Raw genomic sequence first — 22,174 nt, forward strand, 5'->3', positions numbered from 1 at the left:
AAGCATTAACATTAATTGAGCATTTATAATATGCAGGCACTGTGTTAAGCATCTTACACTTTGACTTACTGAATACTGACAACTCACTTATGAAGCTGATCCTCTTATTATCCCCATTACCTCATCAGGAAACTAAGGTTTAAGAGTAGTTAAATAATTTGTCTAAGGTCACAAAGCTAATATAGAATAGAGCCAGGGCTTGAACCCAGGTTTTCATGACTCCAGAGTTTAATCATTATACTGCATCAAGAGGCACTCAAGAATTCATCCTACATGCACGCAATGGTGGAGGTGAGGCTTTCTGTTCTACAATGGCAAAACATACCCCTAACATAGTGGCTGACACAGAGGGGCTCAAAAAATACATGCTGATGAAGTATCAAAGGAAAATGATAGGAGTCCCTTTTAGACCTGCAATGCCTGCAATCCAAGTGGTACAGAAAAATTAGAAAACCAGTATTATGTGCAGAAGTGCTAAGAGAAGGCAGAATAAAGGAGAAAACAGTAGGGGGCACCTGGGTGGCTCAGTCGGTTGAGCGTCCAACTCTGGATTTCAGCTCAGGTCATGATCTCAGGGTCATGGGATCGAGCCCTACATCAGGCTCCATGCTCAGCAGGGAGTCTGCTTGAGATTCTCTCCCTCCCTCCCCTACTACCCCCAACTCCTCTCCCCAAAATAAATAAATAAACAAATATTTTTTAAAAAGGAGAAAGAGCGGCCTGGGTGGCTCAGTTGGTTAAGCGGCTGCCTTCAGTTCAGGTCATGATCCTGGGGTCCTGGGACCGAGCCCCACGTCCAGCTCCCTGCTCAGGAGAGAGCCTGCTTCTCCCTCTCCCTCTGCCTGCCACTCTGCCTACTTATGCTCTCTCTCTCTGTCAAATAAATAAAATCTTTAAAAAAGGGGGGGTGGGGATGGTAATTTATCAGGAAGGAAATCCTTTCAAAAACAAGTGTCACTGGTTCTTCGATTCCTACACATTTTCTGGTCTAGGAATAAACGGGATACGAACAAATCTAAGACCCTCCTGATACTCATTTAGTGTTGGGAATGACCAAGGACGTTAAGCACACATTACATAATCAGCGAGAAAACAGAAAGTAATAAAAAGCATGATCCTAAGCATTAGACACTACAAAGGAATATAACCACATTAGACAGAAAATAGAGAGGAGAGAGATCACTGGGAACTGATCCAGGGACTGATGGAAGACTTCACCTCAAATCGGAACCTGAAGGTTTAGCAGGTGATTCTCAAGACATAACAACCATGGCCGGAACTGTGATGCCCAACCCAAAGCCTCAGGGAAACATCTTTCATATATATTTTCAAGAAACAAAATATGTACTACAGTATGTCTCATTTATTTGCACAATAAATTAAGTCTGAACTAAGTATTTGGAGGAGAAACCAAAGCACAGAAACTAAATACCTTGCCTCAAAGGTAAAGTTTTAAAAATTTATTGACTCTCAGCCCAATGTTCTAGCAGACAACATGGAACTCCATTCCTAAAAGAGCTGGACCCAACGGAAACTAGAAATTATCTTCCCTAGAGAGATCCATGTGGTTGGAAACCTTTGGGGGAAAGCTACTAGGAGGTTAGGAAGAAGAGCCTCTATGATGGAGTCCTTTTGGTAGAAAGCTGAGACACAGCCAACCTACTCTGAAATAGTTCTTTTGAGAAACACAGTTATAATCCACAGGGAGATAATAAATAAAAGCGGCCACTGTCCATGGATGCCCTGACTCCACAGATTAGGTACAAGCGTCTCGTGTGAACTGAGATGTAAGCTTAACAACAAGCTTTTGGAACTGCTGTTGTTGGTTTTGTTTTTGTTTTTTTTTAGCTCACGTACACCACTCAAATTTCTACGAACACATTAACTGAAGAACACAAGTGATACCTAAAAATGCCAATATTCAAACTGCCTGCCAAACCCTGTGGGACATTCCCAAAACCCCGAGTGATTTAATTAAGTGTATTATTCTATTTTAGACTAGTGCCAGCTCCTATCAACATAAACAAGGACTCTCCTACATGCTTCAGAACCACCTCAATACTACTGTGAAAAGGACTCATTTGGAGAAACAGGTTCCAAGGGTAAAGTGGACTGTCTGAGGTCACCTGCAAGCCAGCAGACACCAGGAATAAATTTTAAGTTTTCTCTTAGTCCAGACCTCCAGGCACTTCAAACGGAAGGCTGCTGCTCAGTATAATCCTGTTAAAACGTGCTTTCCAGTACAAAAAGAAAGATCACTCTAATACATGCTCTGAGCAAAGCGGTGCCTAGAAATCCTAGCGTCATTTCTTCCATCTTCAGGTGTGAGTTCGGTAGGTTCCCAGGGATGTCAAAGCATATTTCAAGCAAACCAGCCCCTTCCCTTCCCTTGTTCTTGTTCATTGAAGAGCGTGCCTTACCCTGCAGGAGCTAAACCTGCCCAACCGCCACAATGACTATGAAATAAACATAAGAAAAGGCAGGCACCCCGACCACAATGATGCCAGATGAAACAGCTAAGGAGGAAAAAGTAAACTCGTCCCGGCAAAGTTCAGAGGCAGTCCAGGGGAAATTCCAAAGAAGAAAACCTCACTAGAGCCCAGAGGTGAAGTGAGTGGTAACAGAGAAGATGGGCAACGTTTGTAATAAATATTTACTGAGCGCCTATTATATGCTCCTCTGGGTGCTGAGGATACAGCAGCGCATCACACAAAAACGTGGCGAAACAGTGCTGGCACAGTAAGTGACAGGCATGTTGAGTTTTAGGACGGAGGATGGCAGGGACAACGGAAGACACTTCAAGCAGGAAGGCGGAAGACGGAGATGCGGTCATCTGGTTAAAGCTTCGGAGTCGGGCAGACTTCGGTTTGAATCCTCACTTTACCAACCTAGCTAGTTCTGAGTTGGATTTGTGAGTCATCTGTAAAAGAGAAGGTGCCTCACGGGCTTGTGAGAATTCAATGAGCTAATGCACAGGAAGCGCTTCGCCAGCGTCTGGCGCTAGTAAGCGCTCTTTACATAAAGTAAGAACTGTCTCTTTCTTTTTAACATTCCATCTTCTCGTCCCCAAAGTCCAGTACGGGGCCTGGGATCGCCTAAAGGATTCGGGCACGTCGGCTGACGGAACCAATGCATGAGAAAATGAATAGCTGGATGAATGAAAGGCTGCGCGGAGAAAGAGGGCAGCAACTGCAGGGAGGTGGCTCGGCGACACACGGAACAGACCTCCTAACGGGCACATGCAGGAACCTGGGAACGTCGCGGGGCAGGGCACCCGGGCTGCAGCGGGGACCGAGGTGGGGGCTCCCCCGGGCGACCGCGAAGCGCCCCGTCGCGCCTCGAGGGAGCGTCACGCCCGACGAGGAAGCGCGGGGGCTGGGGGGGCGCCGAGGAACGCGCCCGTGCGGAGGGAGGAAGGGAAAAAGACTAGGTGAGGAGGTGGGAGGCCGGCGCTGAGGGAAGGGGTGAGGAGGCACCGGCCCCGTCTTGGAGAAATCGCCTGAGATCCCCGCGCGCGGGGACCGTTTGGACGTAACCGCCTCCCGTCTCGGCACCCGTCCACCTAGCTAGGCTTCGCCCCGCTACCGCCGCCACATCTCGCCCGCAAGGCCTGCCCGGCTTCCGCTCGCCTTCGACCCCGCGCCTCACAGCCACCCCCGCCGACTCGGCCCGCTCCGCACCTCACACACGGCCCGCCGGTGGCCGCCGCCATCTTCGCGCGCGCGCGCCCCAGCCCCGCCCCCAGACGCCGCGCCCACGTGACAGTTCGCCTCCGGACGGGCTGTGGATGGTGCTTTTTCGTCACGTGACGGCGGGCGGGGCCAAGATGGAGACGCCCGGAGAGGTGAGGAACCCGCGGCGAGAGCAGCCGGGGCTGTGAAGCGAGCGGCCGAGTGGCAACGTTTCCGTCCTGGGTGCGAGGCGGTGGAGGATAGCTGGGCGCCCGTTCCCAAGCCTCAGAAGGTGGTTTGCCTACAGTGGAGCTTCCCTCCTCGCAGCTGGAGAACGGAAAGAGAAGGTGCTGGCTGTGTGAAACTGCCGCTGTCGTCTTGGCGGGGCTTGAGGGACCCGGAGGCCAAGGCGTAGCTAGTCACCCCGGTTTCCCCGGAGCCCCAGGTCTAGAGACATGACCCGAGAGCACGCTCCCCCGGCCTCGGGGAACGGGGCTCCGCTGAGCGGGTCGGTGCTGGCGGAGGCAGCAGTAGTGTTCGCAGTGGTGCTGAGCATCCACGCAGCCGTGTGGGACCGATACTCGTGGTGCGCCGTGGCTCTCGCGGTGCAGGCCTTCTACGTCCAGTACAAGTGGGACCGGCTGCTACAGCAGGGAAGCGCTGTCTTCCAGTTCCGCATGTCCGCGAACAGTGGCCTGCTGCCCGCATCGGTGGTCATGCCTTTGCTCGGACTGGTCATGAAGGAGCGCTGCCAGGCAGTGGGGAACCCATACTTCGAGCGCTTTGGAATTGTGGTGGCAGCCACTGGCATGGCAGTGGCCCTCTTCTCTTCAGTATTGGCGCTGGGCATCACTCGCCCAGTGCCCACCAACACTTGTGTCATCTCAGGCTTGGCTGGAAGTGTCATCATTTATATCATGAAGCACTCACTGAGTGTGGGCGAGGTGATCGAGGTCCTGGAGGTCCTGCTGATCTTCGTCTACCTCAACATGATCCTGCTGTACCTGCTGCCCCGCTGCTTTACCCCTGGAGAGGCACTGCTTGTATTGGGTGGCATCAGCTTCATGCTTAACCAGCTCATCAAGCGCTCTCTGACTGTGGTGGAAAGCCAGGGAGACCCAGTGGATTTCTTCCTGCTTGTGGTGGTGGTCGGGATGGTGCTTATGGGCATCTTCTTCAGCACCCTCTTTGTCTTCATGGACTCAGGTACCTGGGCTTCCTCCATCTTCTTCCACCTCATGACCTGTGTGCTGGGCCTTGGTGTGGTCCTGCCCTGGCTGCACCGGCTCATCCGCAAGAACCCCCTGCTCTGGCTTCTTCAGTTCCTCTTCCAGACGGAGACCCGCATCTACCTCCTAGTCTACTGGTCTCTGCTGGCCACCTTAGCCTGCCTGGTGGTGCTGTACCAGAATGCCAAGCGGTCCTCTTCTGAATCCAAGAAGCACCAGGCCCCCACCATTGCCCGGAAGTATTTCCACTTCATTGTGGTGGCCACCTACATCCCGGGTATCATCTTTGACCGGACACTACTCTATGTAGCTGCCACCATATGTCTGGCAGTCTTCATCTTTCTGGAGTACGTGCGCTATTTCCGCATCAAGCCCCTCGGCCACACTCTGAGGAGCCTCCTGTCCCTTTTCCTAGATGAACGAGACAGTGGACCACTCATCCTGACACACATCTACCTGCTCCTGGGCATGTCTCTTCCCATCTGGCTGGTCCCCAGACCCTGCACACAGAAGGGCAGCTTGGGGGGAGCAAGGGCCCTAGTCCCCTATGCGGGGGTCTTGGCTGTGGGTGTGGGCGACACAGTGGCCTCCATCTTTGGCAGCACCATGGGGGAAATCCACTGGCCTGGAACCAAAAAGACTTTTGAGGGGACCATGACCTCTATATTTGCCCAGATCATTTCTGTAGCTCTGATCTTAATCTTTGACAGTGGAGTGGACCTAAACTACAGTTATGCTTGGATTTTGGGCTCTATCAGCATCGTGTCCCTCCTAGAAGCATACACTACGCAGATAGACAATCTCCTGTTGCCTCTCTACCTCCTGATATTGCTGATGGCCTAGCTGCTGTGCAGCAGTGTTGGAGGAAAGAGGGACATGGGGAGGATGAATGGTCCCCACAGCCACCAGCCACTTGGGCATGAAGAGCCAAGGGGTGAGAAGCAGATTTGATTTTTCAGTTGATTCAGATTCAAAATAAAAATCAAAGCACTCCTGGTTTTAGTTTTGCTGATATTTAAAAAGAAAAAAAAGGCTTAAAGAGAACACAGTAACACAAAGAACTTGAGTGTGGTTTAGGACACCCGCCGCCCCCCCACCCCCACCCCCGCTTCATCTTGTGATCCCAGGGGTGGATCCCGATTGGACCCTGGAGGCAGTAGAGTGTAATGGTCACCACCTCAGGTTCTGGAGTCAAACTAACCTGGTCAGAGTCCTTGGCAGCACTATTTAACTGTGTAAGTTGCTTAACCACTCTGGACCTCAGTTCTCCTGTCTGCAAGATGGGAATAGTAAGAGCCTGCACCTCACAGGTGAGGATCCAGGGAGGTGAGGTGTGTGAAGGGTCCAGCCCACAGCCCATGCATAATGAACAAATAGTAAGGGTAAGTGCCATTATTAGCCAAGGCCAGCCCTCGTGTCAGCAAAAAGCCAGGCAAGCCAAGAGGTTTTATGGGTTGTGCTTGGAGACCAGCATGACCTTACTCCCCTGGCTACATTTGGAGGAGAACCCAAGAGGAAAAGAGCCAAGCACATGTGCTTTCTCCCCTTTGGGCTGAAGGGGAGAGGTGAAATCGTCTGTTGCTTGCATGGAAGGGCTGGACGAAGAATATCAGGCTGGGGCCGATTTCCTGTTTCAGCCAACTGCACTCCTGCCTCGAGGCCTCTGCTGCCTGGCTGAGCAGTGCTGAGGAAGGTCAAGCTGGATGGCACAAGGTCCTTAGCAGGGGTCCCTCCTGAGACCCTCTCACACTCCAGTCATGTCCAAACCTGTGTTTCTTCTCTTGGTAAGAAATTAGAGACCAGGGGCTGGTGGGGCTCACTGAGAGCTCAGAATGCTTCTGCTGTGGGGCCTGTGCTATATCCTTGCTCTCTGCGAGGGCAGAGTCCAGGGCTGCCCCATTCCCCACCGTACCCCCCAGCGCCAGCAGAGCTCCGCACTGTAGCAGGAACCCAGTGGACATTTGCCAAGTGGAACCTTTCCCATCAGTGGGAAGATAGAATAGGGAGTTGCCTGAGGCTGGACAAGGTTCTCCCCTTCTCACCCAACCCAGCAGGGAGAGGCCTAGCTGGAAGACATGAAAACTTTGGGCCACCGAGGCCAGAAGCCAGGAGCAGAGCTCTAGCAACCTCTTCAGGCTAGGGACCTCTACCAAGCCCTGTCCCTCAGAGGAAAGTATTCCTTTGGGGTTCAAAGAAGACTTAACAAACCCTTCCCTTCCCTCCAGCAGCTTTCTACTTGCTAAAAGAGGCAGCAAAATGCCAAGGAAGTGCTTTGCCTCACCGACTCCCTGGGTGGACTTTGGGGAAGGGCTCTGTCCTCCAGGCCTCGGCTTATCCACAAACAGAGTGGGGACTGAAAATTAAGGTCACAAATTCTTATGGCTGCTGAGGCCAGGCAGGTACTGCGGTGGAGGACAGGGGAAGTGGGAAGTGAGGAGCGGAGGTGCCTCCAAGGAGGGTGTTCCAGCCAGGCATCACTGCGCTTGGCCATAGGCCCACAGTTGCTGACCTGCTCATTCAAGGAAGCTTAGAAACGTGCATCGTTATGTGAAACCTCCCAGTTTTAAAACTTTTTTTTTCAAAAAACACTGAGGCCCAGAAAAAAACACATCTGTAGCCCCAGTTTGCAAACTTTGGGCCAAATCCTGGCTGTGCAGATCTTGACTGTCTACCACATTGCCCTTGCAGAAGGTCTGGGTGCCCGCCAAGCACGCCCACAGAGAGGGACCACAGAGGCCTACTCTGGCCCCTTGATTGTACCGGTGGCAAACTGGGCCCAGCCTGAGACCAGAAAACAAGTCGGTCACAAAGCCAGGACCAGAATCTGGGACTGGATTCCCAGCCCTGGTCTTCTCCCCTCCCCGAGCAAGAAGTACTGGGGAGCACAAAGGTGAGAAGCACAGGCTGAGTCACTAAACTGAACAGCCCTGTGACTGGAGCAGGTCACTGAAACTTCCCCCACACCACGTGTCAGCTTCTCCCGTCTGTAAACCCAGATGATAAGAGCACCTTGCTGGAAGGTGTGAGGACACAGTGAGACAAACACTTAAAACTCTTGGCACATGGGGTGCCTGGGTGGCTCAGTCGTTAAGCGTCTGCCTTCGGCTCAGGTCATGATCCCGGGGTCCTGGGATCGAGCCCCACATCAGGCTCCCCGCTCCACGGGAAGCCTGCTTCTCCCTCTCCCACTCCCCCTGCTTGTGTTCCCTCTCTCACTGTATCTCTCTCTGACAAATAAATAAATAAATAAATCTTAAAAAAAAAAAAAAAAAAACTCTTGGCACAGCAAACACCCACGGTGTTATTAAAATCGTGCAGACCTCGGGGCGCCTGGGTGGCTCAGTTGGTTAAGCGACTGCCTTCAGCTCAGGTCATGATCCTGGAGTCCTGGGATCGAGTCCCGCATCGGGCTCCTTGCTCAGCGAGGAGTCTGCTTCTCCCTCTGACCCTCCCCCGCTCATGCTCTCTCTCTCTCTCATTCTCTCTCTCTCAAATAAATAAATAAAATCTTTGGGCCGCCTGGGTGGCTCAGTCGTTAAGCGTCTGCCTTCGGCTCAGGTCATGATCCCAGGGTCCTGGGATCGGGCTCCCTGCTCGGCAGGAGGCCTGCTTCTCCCTCTCCCACTCCCCCTGCTTGTGTTCCCTCTCTCGCGGTGTCTCTCTCTGTCAAATAAATAAAATCTTAAAAAAAAAAAAAAAATCGTGCAGACCTCACCTGGCAGGGCTGGGATACCATCTTGAAAGCAAGGCAGTTTGGGAAAGAAGGGTCGAGAAGCTGCATTCAGAAGTCGCTTTTATTGCATGTCTTGCACCATAATAATCAGAATTGCATCTGAGAGAACAGTGGGAAGCCAGCAGAGAAGTGGCCAGAATGCTTTCACGGTGAGAGGCTGCCTTCAGGGGGAGGTTGAGGTGGGGCAGGGGAGAGGCAGAGAGGTAGAGGTCTCCGGAAGGCCATCCATCCGGGGCTCCTGCTGCCCATCTGCCACCTCCCGCCTGCCTGTCTGCAGGGCTGAAGGGCACAGACCCCGGCAGGGAGAAAGTGCAGGGGGAAGAGATTCAACTTCCCCTTTGCAGCTGGGCAGCCGGGCAAGGCGCTGGTGTGTGCGGCCCACGGCTTCACCCAGAGGGGCCAGGCCCGGCCCAGAGAGGGCGTTCAGGTGTACAGTGGGGGAAAGGGCAGCTCAGCTGTTGGCTGGAGCCTGCGGAGAGAGAGAGAGATGACTTTGAGGCACGACTGTCACTGCTCCCTGCCTCCAGGACCTCTTCAGGAGCTTGTCCAAGGTGCGCACGCACGCACACACACATACACACACCCTGCCACCTACCAGTTCTCCGGGCTCCAGACGGTGCCCAAGCTCTCCATGAGATGGAAAGTGTAGGCATGGCGTGAGCGGTTGGAGAGGTTCTGCTCACTCTTGTGTACCACTTCTCCATGGATTAGGACGAGGTCCCCTGGCAGGAACGCACCAGATCAGGAGAACGCTTGGCAGGGAGGGACAAAGCCCCTCCTCCCTTGAGTGGTTCCGTGGCCTGTTCATCCCCCAGGGTCAGAGGCTATGCTATTGGCCAGAGGTTCCCCTGGGACCAAGTCCCCTCTGCTGTGACCTGTGCCCTTGGCAAGCCTTGGCAAGGGCATCCCCTTCTGTGGTGTTTGCAGAACCAGGCCAAAGTGTCTGTACTGTGCCAAGCAGCTGGGACCTCGCTATCAAAAGCTGGGCCGGGTGGTGCCTGGGTGGCTCAGTGGTTAAGCGTCTATCTTCAGCTGGGGTCATGATCCCAGGGTCCTGGGATTGAGCCCCACGTTCCTTCTCCCTCTCCCTCTGTCCCTGCCTCCTTTCCCCGCTCATGCTCTCTCTCTCTCAAATAAATAAAATCTTAAAAAAAAAAAAAAAAAAAGCCAGGCTGGACATCAGGTTGCCCTGTTCTAAAAGGAATGGCCAGCATTCGTTCAGCATCTGCTGTGTGCCCCATCTTGTATGCATCCTCTATCTCACTGACCTCCCCACTTTACGTTTGGAAAGACTGAGGCTCAGAGAGGTTCAGTCATTTGCCCAAAGAGACAGCAGAGTCTGAATTCTAGCCTGATCCAGGAGGCCTTCCGGTTAATGGTGCGGCCCTCAGACTTCCCAGTGCCCTTCCAGTCCCACCTCCCATTCTGTGATTTCACGGCCCTCAGGGGAGCTGGGTGGTCGGAGCAAGCACAGACCCACAGGCACGGCCTCGGAGCCTGCCTCCCTGTCCTCTGCATCCCACCTACCTCTCCGCACTGGGGTGGGCACAAAGAGGCTGGCATCCCGGACAGGCTCTGACCCAAGGAAGCTGACGTCAGGCTTCGAGCCAGCAGGGGTCCGGACCAGCCTTCTGGACACCCCACCTGCAGGCCAAGGTGGAGCCTTTAGCCTCTCTTTTATCCAGGCCTCTCTGCCAGTGGGGGGGAGGGATACGAGTGGGCAGGGTGAGACAGGTGTCCTTACCAGTATGGGAGCCTGGGATGAACCAGAGGCAGCCATTCTCCAGAGTGGCATCCTCCAGTGCTATCCATATGCCCAGAAGCCGGCCCAGGGGCTCCGTGTGCAGGAAGGTGGAGTCCTGGTGAGGGGCGACTGCAGCAGGCCACCCCAACCCCGGGCATGAGGAACCTGGCCCACCTCACCTTGGCCTTGTTCCCCACTCCCTGGTGCTCTCAGAGCCTTCCCGGGTCAGTTGGAAACCCACCACTTCCTGGCCTGGAGACTCAGGGCACGAGATTTCACCTCTCAAAACTTCCATTTCCTAAACCATGAAGTGGCCTCGGCAGTCACCTACCTCATAGGGTTGCTGGAGGACCCCACGACACAGTGTGTGAAAAGTGCTTAGTCCCGGGCTCAACGCTATGCGTGCTAAAAAGTGGCTGATGTGGTTTGATTCTAGCCAGGCAACTAAAGCCACCATCCTTTCCCAAACAGCCACCAGAGGGTCCACCGGGCGGCGTAAGACTGGGCAGTTGAGTACAAAAGGTGAGGGCGTGCGACTGGCCCCCATCCACATCTTAACCCCCTCCACCCGATGCTGGGGCCCAGCCAGGACGGAGGACCACTGAACAAAGGACTTCAGACTGCAGATGCCAGTCTCACTTCCTTCCTTCCCGGGGAACTGGGTGTTTTCCAAGCCCCAAACTTGAAGAGGGACTTGAACAGTCCAGACAGTGTCCAGAGGAAGGTGTCCTAATAGTGGGTGCCCCAAAGAATTTGGAGGAGGACCGACTGAAGGAGGTGGGGGTGCTGAACTCGGGGAGGGGCTGCTCATCCCTTCAGGAGACTGTCCTCAGGCTGAATGGTGGGGAGGAGCAGGCAGTCACAAGGAGGCCGACTTGGGCTCATGCAAGAAAGGAAAGGGCTGGCTGTGAGGGGATGAGCCCCCTGTCACAGGAGGTATTTAAGCAGAAGTAGATAATCGCCCACGAGGGAGGCTAGAAAGGGTATCTGTGCATCCAGAGGGGAACAAAAGTTAGCTTCTCCCTCTTGCCCATGGACACCTCAGCAAGCGCCATCCCTCCCTGCACAGACCTGACAACCACCAATGCCCCAGATCTCCCACCGTGGCCTTTGCTGGCCCCCACAGCGTGTTCTCAGCTCACCTTCGCCACCAAAGTGAGGTTGCTGCAAGAGAGAAGAAGGGCCAGGTGGGGCCAGGGGAAAGTGGATTGGAGCAGGGGCCGCTCTGAGTCTTGTGGGGTGCTCTAGCCCAGCCACAGGTTATCCTCTGAGGATTCCACGCCAGCACCCAGCTATGGAGTACCCACCATGTGCCAGGCCCAGGAGGGCTGCAGAGAGAGAAAGCGCCCTGCCCACAGGGTGCTCCAGGTCTGGGCACACGCATGCCTACCGAGAGCAAAGGCAGAAGCGAGGGGCAGCAAGAGTGACTTGGGCCCAGGCCTGAGGCTAAGCCTCTCAGCCCCACAATCAGAGATGGTCCCTCTCTTCCCAGGGGAAAACTGGAAGGCTTCTTGGAGGAGGTGGCACTGAGCTGGGCCTTGAAGCTGGGAGCAGAGCATTGCAATGGCAAAAGAAGGAAGAAGGGAGTCCTAGGGGTCTCCTTCCCTCCTGCCACAAAATTTTAACTGAGCACCAACTAAATGCCAGGCGCCTTATCCAGAGGAGACGGATTTTGCATGTTCTCCTTGCAACTTAGTAATTCCTCAGGGAAGCAGCTTTTGGCCCCATCGTATCACTTCAAGGTGAGTCCCCATGGTATGAGGACTCTGCCCATATTACAGAGGGTAAACTGAGGCCTGGGGAGGACAGGGGAGCTCACCTTGAAGATGTACATGCTCTGCACGACCACGGGCATCTGGAAGCCCAGACTTTTGGCCAAAGCCTGAAAGGGGACAGAGGTCAAACTTCCAGTCTGCCCTCACTCACATCTGGGCCCCCCCCCCCGACCCTCATCCACACCCCTGCTCACCTGCACCTTGGGGGAGTATGTGACACTCCTGAAGACAGGGTCATAGGCATGCAGAGCTGCAGGACAGAGGCAGGCTGACGAACCAGCCCCCCCGCCCTCACGCGTCCCTCCGTGCCTGGCCCTGGGTGCCCAGACACGGGCCTTACTATGGCTTCTCACCTATTTGTATGCATTGAGCTTTCTGCTGGTTTATAACCAAGAGATGGGCCCACAACCTTATTCTCTACCTGCAGCCATCTGGAAACCTCACTCCAGACCTGACTCAAAGGGGCCCCTAACTCGGTAGTAATCTCGGTCCTGCCACTTGCTCTGTGCTGATTCAGGTGACCATTTCTCTCCTCTAAGCCTGTTTCTCCTCTGTACCGCAGAACCAAACACCAGCCCTGCCTCTCAGGCTGCCCCAAGACTCGAAGGGCTAACACATGTGCGGTCTCAAGCCAGGGCCTGGCACCGAATACCTGATCACCTCATTATTATTATTGTTGTCATTACAAAAAGTGAGGGATGGCGGGCACCTGGGTGGCTCAGTCGGTTAAGCGTCTGCCTTGGGTTCACGTCATGATCCCGGGGTCCTGGGATCGAGTCCTGCGTCGGGCTCCCTGCCCAGTGGGGAGTCTGGTTCTTCCTCTCTCTCTGCCCCTTCCCCTCTCCGCTCGTGCTCTGTCTCTCAAATAAATAAATAAAATCTTTTTTTTAAAAAGTGAGGGTTGGATATACTTATTGCCACTGAATTGTGTATTTCAAAATGGTTATGATGGCAAATTTTATATGTATTTTACCACAATTCTTTTCAGAAAGCTACCATGATATAACTTCAAGTTTAAAAATGAGTGGGGGCACCTGGGTGGCTCAGTCAGTTGAGCGTCCGTCTGACTCTTGATTTTGACTCAGGTCATGATCTCAGGGTCATGGGATCGAGCCCCTGCATCGGACTCTGCAATCAGTGGGGATTCCGCTTGAGATTCTCTCTCTCCCTCTCCCCCTCCCCCTGTTCACACACTCTCTCTTTCTCTCTCTAAATAAATAAATAAAATCTTAAAAAAAAAATAAGCGGTCTGCAAAATAAATTATAACGTATGATCCTGCAGAAAAAAAGATGGCACCCTAGCTTCATGTTGGGGTCTCAGAATATGGGCGATGCTAACGTGTTAAGTGCTCCTGAAGGAGGCTCCAGGAAGCAGTGGGAACCAGGAGGCACCCCCATGCCTGAGGCCTGGATCATTACCAGGTCGGGCAGCAGAGGGTCTGCACACGTCCATCTGCATGGGGGCTAAGGTGGCCCCTCTTCCCAGCCCTGTGGTGCCAGTGTCTAGGATTAGCATCGTAAGGCCAGAGGAGCAGGCCCAGAAGGGGAACTGAAGCCAGAAATGCCTTTTGCTGGGCCACTAACTTACGGTGGTCCTTGGGTTAGGCCCCAAGGCTCTTCAGGCCTCAGTTTCCCTGTTTCCTTTCCCCCAGGCACCTGCTTACCGTGGCCAATTTTATTGACGGACTTCTCCGGAGGGACCAGGAAATTTCCTGTAGCACAAGGAACAGGTAAAGGCAAATGAGCTGGAGTCCACCTTCCCCTGAACAACTGGCCTTGGGGGCCCCCCAGCTGTGCGGGGAGACACCCCAGTCCAGCCCTTCCCACACCCCGGGGGCCCCAGCTCCGAACCTTTCTTGTCAAAAACACCTTTCTCGAAGAAGAATCGAATCTTGTCGCCACTGCTCAAGAAATAGTCTTTGTCGCCCTGGCCCTGTGGAGAGGGGATGTCAGAGGGACTGAGAGAGCATCACAGGGTCAGAGCCGGGCCCGGCCAAGAGGGAAGGGGATGCTCATGCTTCCCAACCCCGCAGGGCTACAGACCCCCCTGGCCCTTCTCAAACTCATCCACTGAGGCACAGACCTCAGTGAACAGGAACCCCAAGTGCCTGGAAGTGCAATAGGAAGCCACAAGCATAAAACTTCTTGGGAACCTCTTAATAAGTCACATGATTCTTAGGCTCGGTACGGTGTGATTCTGAACCTAGGCACCGTAATCAAACAGGCATGGTTCCCAGGTAGCCTTGGTCACTTGTTTTACTGCTCGACGCCTGTTTCCTCATCTGTAAAGGGAAATAATAAAAGAACGGACCTCCTCTGGATTGGTGGAGGCTTCGGGCAGAGGCTGAACCTTTAGTAGTTGAGAGCACAGCCCATAGAGCTAGAATACTCGGGTTCAAATCCCAGCTCTGCCAGGCGGTTGCTGTGTGACCACAACCACAGTACTAAACCTCTCTGGGCTTAGTTGCCTCATTAAGTAGAGATGTGATTAAAGGTATCTCATAGGGCATTGTAGAGATTTTGAGTTGGTATATACATAAAGCACCAGAACAGTCCTTGGAATGTGGAAAGTGCCGCATGAATATCTGCTTTTATCATCATCATTACTGCTGTTGCTAAACAGAAAACAGCCAGGGCACGGCGAAATGCTTGATGAATATAACCTATTACTCATCCTTTTCTGTTTTCTCAATAACCTTTCCTTGTTAATTTTAATATCATGTTTTGTGTTTCTTTTTTTAAAAGATTTATTTATTTTTTTTAAAGATTTTATTTATTTATTTGAGACAGAGAGAATGAGAGAGAGCATGAGAGGGAGGAGGGTCAGAGGGAGAAGCAGACCCCCCGCCGAGCAGGGAGCCCGATGCGGGACTCGATCCCGGGACTCCAGGATCATGACCTGAGCCGAAGGCAGTCGCTTAACCAACTGAGCCACCCAGGCGCCCAAGATTTATTTATTTTAGAGAGAGAGAGGCGCATGCTGGGGGAGGAAAGGCAGAGGGAGAGGGAGAGAGAATCTCAAGCAGACATCCTGCTGGGCACAGAGCCCGACGTGGGGCTCAATCTCACAACCCTGAGATCACAACCTGAGCCAAAACCAAGAGTCGAAGGCTTAACTGACTGCACCACCCAGGCGCCCCCATGGTTTACATTTCTTAGCGTCATATGAAAGTGACGCTTCAGGAAGATGCCCAGTGTTTTCCCTGTGATTTTAGCTGCCCTTGGCTACCATGATGTAGCACAATCTCCCTACCTTCCTGTGTGGTCACACGAATGGAGCTGAGGGTGCTGACTCCCCAAGTTCTCCAGGTGGCACTGCCCCCTGGCTCCCTCACGCATGCACACCTGCTCTCACATGTGCCTCGGGGTCTGTGGTGACCTGCTGGGCCCTTTCACCACACTTCCCACTGAAAACTATACGTTTGTTTTCCAACATTCATAGCTGTTCTGTATCAGGATCAGGGTGAGGGAAACAAATCAGGGAAGCATAACTGATAATAATAATATTAAAGATAATGAAGCTGGGGCGCCTGGATGGCTCAGTCGTTAAGTGTCCGACTTTTGATCTCAGCTCAGGTCTTGATCTCAGGGTTGTGAGTTCAGGCCCCACGCTGGGCTCCATGCTGGGCGTGGAGCCTACTTAGAAAATAATAATAATTAAAGATAATGAAGCTAAACATGTCAAAGATTCTACTTGACTCCTTAATTCACAAGGGAACCAGTAAAATGTTCAAAGAATTCCAAGAATGCTGAAATGAATTTGCAGATGGATGGGACACGGATCGATCTACAAACGATAATTGCATTCTGCTGGACCCACTTCATACCCACTTCTGTGGACATTATTATCAGGGTTTTTTTTAATTTTTTAAAATTTTTAAGTGATCTCTACACCCAACACGGGGCTCGAACTCATGACCCCAACATCGAGTGTCACATGCTCTACTGACTGAGCCAGCCAGGCTCCCCTGTTATTATCAGTTCTATACAACTTACAGAGTCAGAAAATAACTCAAAGTAAGCTGGAAGGGGATGATCTTTTTCCTTTTATTTTTTTAAGATTTTATTTAATTATTTGAAAGAGAGAGAGCACACGCTCATGCATGTGCGCACATGGGTGGGGGGAGGAACAGAGAGAGAGGGACAAGCAGACTCCCCCCTGAGCAGGGAGGCTGACACAGGGCCCGATCCCAGGACTCTGAGATCAGGACCCTGAGATCAGGACCTCGAGGGTTAGGCTTAACTGAGCCACCCAGGTGCCCCTGATCTTTTTCCTTTTAATGCCCATTTCAAAGTCTTAATATCAGTGGTGAATATTGAGGGTTTACCGAGTACCAGGCACTGTGCTGAGCTCTTTGCAAGCATTATAAACCAAGATACAGACACTTTATTCTCCCATTCTCCACCCAACCCTTCACTGGTCTCTGGAACATTCTCAGAAGGCAGCTTGGAGGGCACTAGATTGGCCCCCCTCACTCTTTGGGGCCTTGAGTGACCGGTATCTAGGCACTGGACCCCCTTCTCTGCTGTCCCCACCTAGAAGGCGGGAGTGAGGGCAAATGAAACCCACTATTTGGAGGAAATTATTCTGTAACCCTTAGTCCTACTGAAGTGCCCCAGCCGCGCTCTCCTGGTTCCGTCTTCTGGCCATTGTAATTCCCTTTATGACCACCAGATGGCAGGAGCTCCACAGCATGAAGGAGCTGTATTAGCAGGCAGGGACCGCAGCTTTGGCTCAGGGGCCACGCCACAAACAGGCTTTTTCCGTTTTTCTTTTCTCTTTCTCTCTCTCTTTCTCTCTCTTTCTCTCTCTTTCTCTCTCTCTCTCTCTCTCTTTCTTTCTTTCTTTCTTTCTTTCCTTCTTTTCTTTCTTTCTTTCCTTCCTTCCTTCTTTCCTTCTTTCCTTCCTTCCTTCCTTCCTTTTTCTTTCTTTCTTCTTTCTTTCTGATTGTATTTATTTATTTAAGAGAGAGCAAAAGCGAGAGGGCTCACAGAGGGAGAGGAAGAAGCAGACTCCCCGCTGAGCAGAGAGCCCGATGCCTGGGACCATGACCTGAGCTGAAGGCAGACGCTTCATCAACTGAGCCACCCAGGCGCCCCCACAGACAGGCTCCTGAAGGGTTAAGTGAACTGTGTGGGAGAACCCCGAGTCTCAACTTACCCCATGTCAAACTGTATTGAGTCCTATTAAGTCATGAGGGGTGGGGGTGGAGAAGTGTTTCTAGTCTCACTGGCGGATAAGGCTGACACCCGGCGGGGTCCATCAGAATCACTTGGCTCATTCTGGATTGCTGGCCACAAAAGAGGCCCTTGGGGCAGGAGAACCACTAAGGAAGTACAGCAGAGCCATGAACAGCCGATCTGGGTTCAAATCCCCATTCTACCAATTACTAACCACAGGGTGTGGGGCAAGTGAGCCAGGCCTCATTTTCCCCAGCTGTCAAATGGGGGTAATAACACCAACCTTATAAATCCATAGTGAGGGGATGCCTGGGTGGCTCAGTCATTAAGCGTCTGCCTTTGGCTCAGGTCATGATCCCAGGGGCCTGGGATCGAGCCCCGCATTGGGCTCCCTGCTCGGCAAGAAGCCTGCTTCTCCCTCTCCCACTCCCCCTGCTTGTGTTCCTGCTCTCGCTCGCTCTCTCTCTCTGTCAAATAAATAAATAAAATCTTAAAAAAAAAAAATCCATAGTGAGGAGCAAAGAAAATACGCAGATAAGGCACTTAGCCTGGCACAGGGAGGGCTCAGGGCCTGATTTGTTACCAGCACAAGCCCATGGGCCTCGGTGCCCTCCCTTCCAGGCTGCTGCTCTGGCTGGGGACTGAGCCCCCCCATCAAAGATCAGATCCCATTCTCACCTGCCCCAGGCACTTACTTTGGTTCCCAGCTGCTCATCTTCCCGGGTGGAAAATTCTATGCGGCAGTGGGCAGGGACATCCATGGCAGCCACTAGCTCGCCAATCCTCTGTTGCATGGCGGCACATTCATCTGCAGATAAAAATCCTTCCAGCACCAGGAATCCATCCTCCTGAAACTGAAGGCAAGAAGAAAACTCAGGCTTCCCCCTTTCACACGCTGTTTATGAGGACTGACCTGACCCCTCCCTGAAACCCAAAGCTGTGTGAGGGCAGGACCAAGTGTCCTGTTCATTGCTCTGTCTCCCCCACACGCAACCCCACCCCAGCCACGGTGTCTGGAACCCAGTGAGGAGCAGCCAATATTGGTTGCTTGAATGAAGGGAGGAGGAAGGGGAGGTGCCCCCCCCATTCTTCCCCTCCAGTGGGCTTGGGTCACATGGGAATACAACCTCATTCATTTATTCAACTACAACTCACTGAGCATCTACCGTGTACCAGCATGGTTTTAGGGGCTGGAGCTACAGTAATGAGGAAGCCTGCCGTCCTGGAGCTTACAGTCTAGCAACGGAGGCTGACATCAAACAAACCATCGTGCAGAGAGATGTGCTGTCACAAACCGCTGCATGCAAGGAGGGGGAGGGCAGATTCAAGAGCTAAAGGCAGAGGTGTCTAATGTAAACCAGATGGGGGGACAGAGGAGTCTCAGGGCAGCAGCTCTGACATTTGGCATTTAAAGGGGCATTTAAAGGGGACCAGCAGGGGCATCTGGGTGGCTCAGTTGGTTAAGTGGCTGCCTTTGGCTCAGGTCATGATCTCCAGGTCCTGGGATCCAGTGCCATATCAGGTTCCCTGTTCAGCGGGGAGTCTGCTTGTCCCTCTCCCTCTGCCTCTCCCCCTGCTCGTGCTCTCTCTCTCTCTCTCTCTCTCTCGCGTGCGCGAATAAATAAAATCTTTTTTTTTAAGATTTTATTTATTTATTTGACAGAGCGAGACACAGTGAGAGAGGGAACACAAGCAGGGGGAGTGGGAGAGGGAGAAAGAGGCCTCCCGCAGAGCAGGGAACCCGATGCAGGGCTCGATCCCAGGACCCTGGGATCATGACTTGAGCTGAAGGCAGATGCTTAACGACTGAGCCACCCAGGTGCCCCTAAATAAAATCTTTTAAAAAAATAAAGGGGACCAGGAGGATAATGAGAGTTGGAGACAAGGATGAAAATTCTAGACCAAGGGAGCAGGATGTGTAAAGTCCCTAAGCATGGGAGGGACACAGGAATTGGGGCCAGATGGAGCAAAGTGAGGGTGGGGGTAGAAGGGAGGCAGGAGGGTGAGGGGGGGCAGGCTAGGCAAGGAGGTGGGCTTTGTCCTGAATGCAGTGCATAGCCGGACAGGTTAAAACAGTGAGCTTATTCTGATTTGCCTCCAGACCTCTTATTCTGTGGCTATTGAGAGGCATGAAGAGAGAGAGAACATCTACATGTTTGCATGCAGACCATTATAAAATCTTAGCATTGGAAGTCACCTCTTGAACCCACTGTGAAGTATCTGATTCCCAATTACTGACTCCCCCCCACTCCCTCCCTCACTCCCCCATGGATGCCCAGTTCTGGCTTCCACACGTGGGAAGTTGGGACATTCATGCTCACCCACCATGGTCCCTTTGGTCTCTGGACAGCTCTGTGTGACAGATACTTAATCCTCGGGACGCCTGGGTGGCTCAAGTCATGATTGAGGGCTACTGGGATGGAGCCCCACGTCGGGCTCCCTGCTCAGCGGGGAGTCTGCTTCTCCCTCTCCCCTCTGCCTCTCTCCCTGCTTATGCTCATTCTCGCTCTCTCTAATAAATAAATAAAATCTTTCTTTAAAAAAAAAAACTTAATCCTCACATCAGTATCAAGCTGAACATTTCCTCCTTGGGAACTAGGTCACCCACAGCAAACTGTGTGTACCCGTGACCCAGCAGACACGCTGAGGCAAGAACTTGTTGAGGTAAAAACTTGGGGGCTCAGCAAATAAGGGAGCAAAGATGTACTAATGGGGATATTCACTGAGGCTGGTTGAATGAGAGCAATAAATGGGAAACAACCTAAATGCTCAGCACAAGGAGAGTCATTCAACAAAGTATGTTTGATCTATCTGGAACACAACACAGCTGATAAAAATCATGTGCTAGAAAAATATTTACTGACATGGACATATGTGCCTGATACACTGTGAGATGGGGAAAAAAAAAAAAGCTGAACACAGATTAATATTTTAGCCAGTGCAAGATCTTGGGCGGCCCCCTTCCCTTTTTGGCCCTCAGACCATCAAGTCGGAGAAACAGTACTTCCTCCTTTATAAAACGCTGGGCAGGGCGCCTGGGTGGCTCAGTTGGTTGAGCGACTGCCTTCGGCTCAGGTCATGATCCTGGAGTCCCGGGATCGAGTCCCGCATCGGGCTCCCTGCTCAGCGGGGAGTCTGCTTCTCCTTCTGACCCTCCCCCCCTCATGCTCTCTATCTCATTCTCTCTCTCAAATAAATAAAATCTTTAAAAAAAAAAAAAAAAACGCTGGGCAAACACTCATAAGAAGTAGCTATGGTGATGGACTTTTAAAGATTCTAGGGCTGTCTACCAAAATACTAAGTCTCAGGGTGGCAAATTATGGGTACTTTTTCATTTTCTTCTTTGAGATTTTTCTGTATTTTCTTTTTTTTTTTTTAAGATTTATTTATTTATTTATTTATTTATTCATTTGAGACACAGAGATACAGAGAGAGAGAGAGAAAGCATGAGCAGGGAGAGAGGGAGAGGGAGAGGGAGAAGCAGGCTCCCCGCTGAGCCAGGAGCCCGATGCGGGGCTCGATCCCAGGACCCCGACATCATGACCTGAGCCGAAGGCAGACGCTTAACCATCTGAGCCACCCAGGTGCCCCAGCATTTTCTTCTTGTCATCAGGAACAAACAAGGGTCGCGTTTTTTAAGTCTGTGTCACTCTTAATTCCCGAGCGTTAGCCTTTCGCGCTTGACCGCTGGTGGGACCCGGCCGCCCTCGCCGGGCTCGGGGCGATCCGCCCCTCGTTGACCCCGCCCCATCCCGGGCCCTGGCTCCTCCCCCCACCCCATCCCACCCCCGCCCGCGTTCCCCCCCTCTTGCCCTCTTTGCTCTCAGGGCCCACTGCTGGGCCTGGACTGGCCCATCTTTACTTTTTGTTTTTGTTTTAGATTTTATTTATTTATTTGCGAGAGAGCGCGAGTGCGCCGGATCCGGAGCAGGGCGGGCAGGCAGAGGCAGAGGGAGAAGCGGACTCCCTGCTGAGCAGGGAGCCCGGTGCGGTGCTCAATTCCAGGACCCGGAAATCATGAGCGGAGCCAAAGGCAGACGCTCAACCGACTGAGCCACCCAGGCGCACCTGATCTTTACTCTTTATTCTGGTTCCCGTCACACATTCCCACCTCACCCCGGACCTGTGGCCCTGACGGCCCCCGGCTGTGTGTGCAGAAGTTAGGGGTAGTGATTGGACACTGACCACTCTGGGTTTCAGTTTCCTCTTCTGAAAAATGGCAGGGGGTCAGGTTGAGTTTCCCAGGGTCTACTAGAGGCGCGGAGGCACCCCCAACTCTTACGTGACCCTCTCGGACCCCCACCCCACATGACCCTACCTTCTGGAGCTGGGAGGGGCTCGGGCAGGCCATGAGGATGAGACTCTGGGTGCTGCGCTGCTGGAGGCCAGAGAGGAGAAAATACAAATTAGAGTATGAAGTTCAAGTTCGGAAGTTCCTAGTACGGTGGGGGTGCAGAGTAGCTGGAGCCTGGGAGGCCCAGGAGGACTTAACCCTTGCCTACCCTGACGAAACCCAATCCCAGCCCCCAGCCCCCCCCTCCCCCAAGCACACACACCAGTCTGAATTACACCCCCCCCCCCCATCACTTCTGTGCCTGGATGGAGCCCTTGCCTCTGACCCAGCTCAATACCCTGGGTCCATCCCCCAGTTAATCCAGGATTAGCCCTTTCCAATCTCCCTCATGATTTTTAATGACTCCCTCCCAGTTGCTTTGCAGAAACCACTCCCTTCTGGCTGCTAACCAGGTGCCTAGAAATTGTATTCCAGGAGTGTCAGTTGAAAGAAGCTGGGTAGGCAGGAGGATCCCGGAGTCCCAGTCCAGGCACCCTGACTCACTGTG

The 22,174-nt window shown here is 52.7% G+C and overlaps 3 protein-coding genes across 3 annotated transcripts in view; 1 reads left to right on the plus strand and 2 right to left on the minus strand.

Moving 5' to 3' along the window:
* The window catches only part of NUP188 (nucleoporin 188), a 47,768-nt gene extending 44,029 nt beyond the window's left edge, over positions 1–3,739 (minus strand). Inside the window, exon 1 of the mRNA XM_035015657.1 lies at positions 3,681–3,739. Within this exon, the coding sequence (XP_034871548.1) occupies positions 3,681–3,712 (32 nt within the window). The 5' untranslated portion in view covers positions 3,713–3,739. The remainder of the gene's footprint in view (positions 1–3,680) is intronic.
* Positions 3,740–3,829: 90 nt separating this feature from the next.
* Positions 3,830–5,896, plus strand: DOLK (dolichol kinase). Its single transcript, XM_035015659.1, has one exon. The coding sequence runs from the start codon at positions 4,127–4,129 to the stop codon at positions 5,741–5,743; it is 1,617 nt and encodes a 538-aa protein (XP_034871550.1). The 5' UTR covers positions 3,830–4,126; the 3' UTR covers positions 5,744–5,896.
* A 2,780-nt stretch (positions 5,897–8,676) lies between these two features.
* Positions 8,677–21,880, minus strand: PHYHD1 (phytanoyl-CoA dioxygenase domain containing 1). Its single transcript, XM_035015663.1, has 11 exons — positions 21,652–21,880; positions 18,029–18,187; positions 14,004–14,085; positions 13,817–13,864; positions 12,347–12,402; positions 12,197–12,259; positions 11,520–11,541; positions 10,378–10,506; positions 10,161–10,277; positions 9,229–9,355; positions 8,677–9,102 (listed from the first exon to the last, which is right to left on the minus strand). The coding sequence occupies exons 1-11, from the start codon at positions 21,682–21,684 to the stop codon at positions 9,057–9,059; spliced, it is 882 nt and encodes a 293-aa protein (XP_034871554.1). The 5' UTR covers positions 21,685–21,880; the 3' UTR covers positions 8,677–9,056.
* Positions 21,881–22,174: the final 294 nt, after the last annotated feature.

The sequence above is a fragment of the Mirounga leonina genome, unplaced genomic scaffold, assembly GCF_011800145.1.
Source record: "Mirounga leonina isolate KUSES-001 unplaced genomic scaffold, KU_Mleo_1.0 Mir_170, whole genome shotgun sequence".
In the NCBI taxonomy this organism is placed as follows: domain Eukaryota; kingdom Metazoa; phylum Chordata; class Mammalia; order Carnivora; family Phocidae; genus Mirounga; species Mirounga leonina.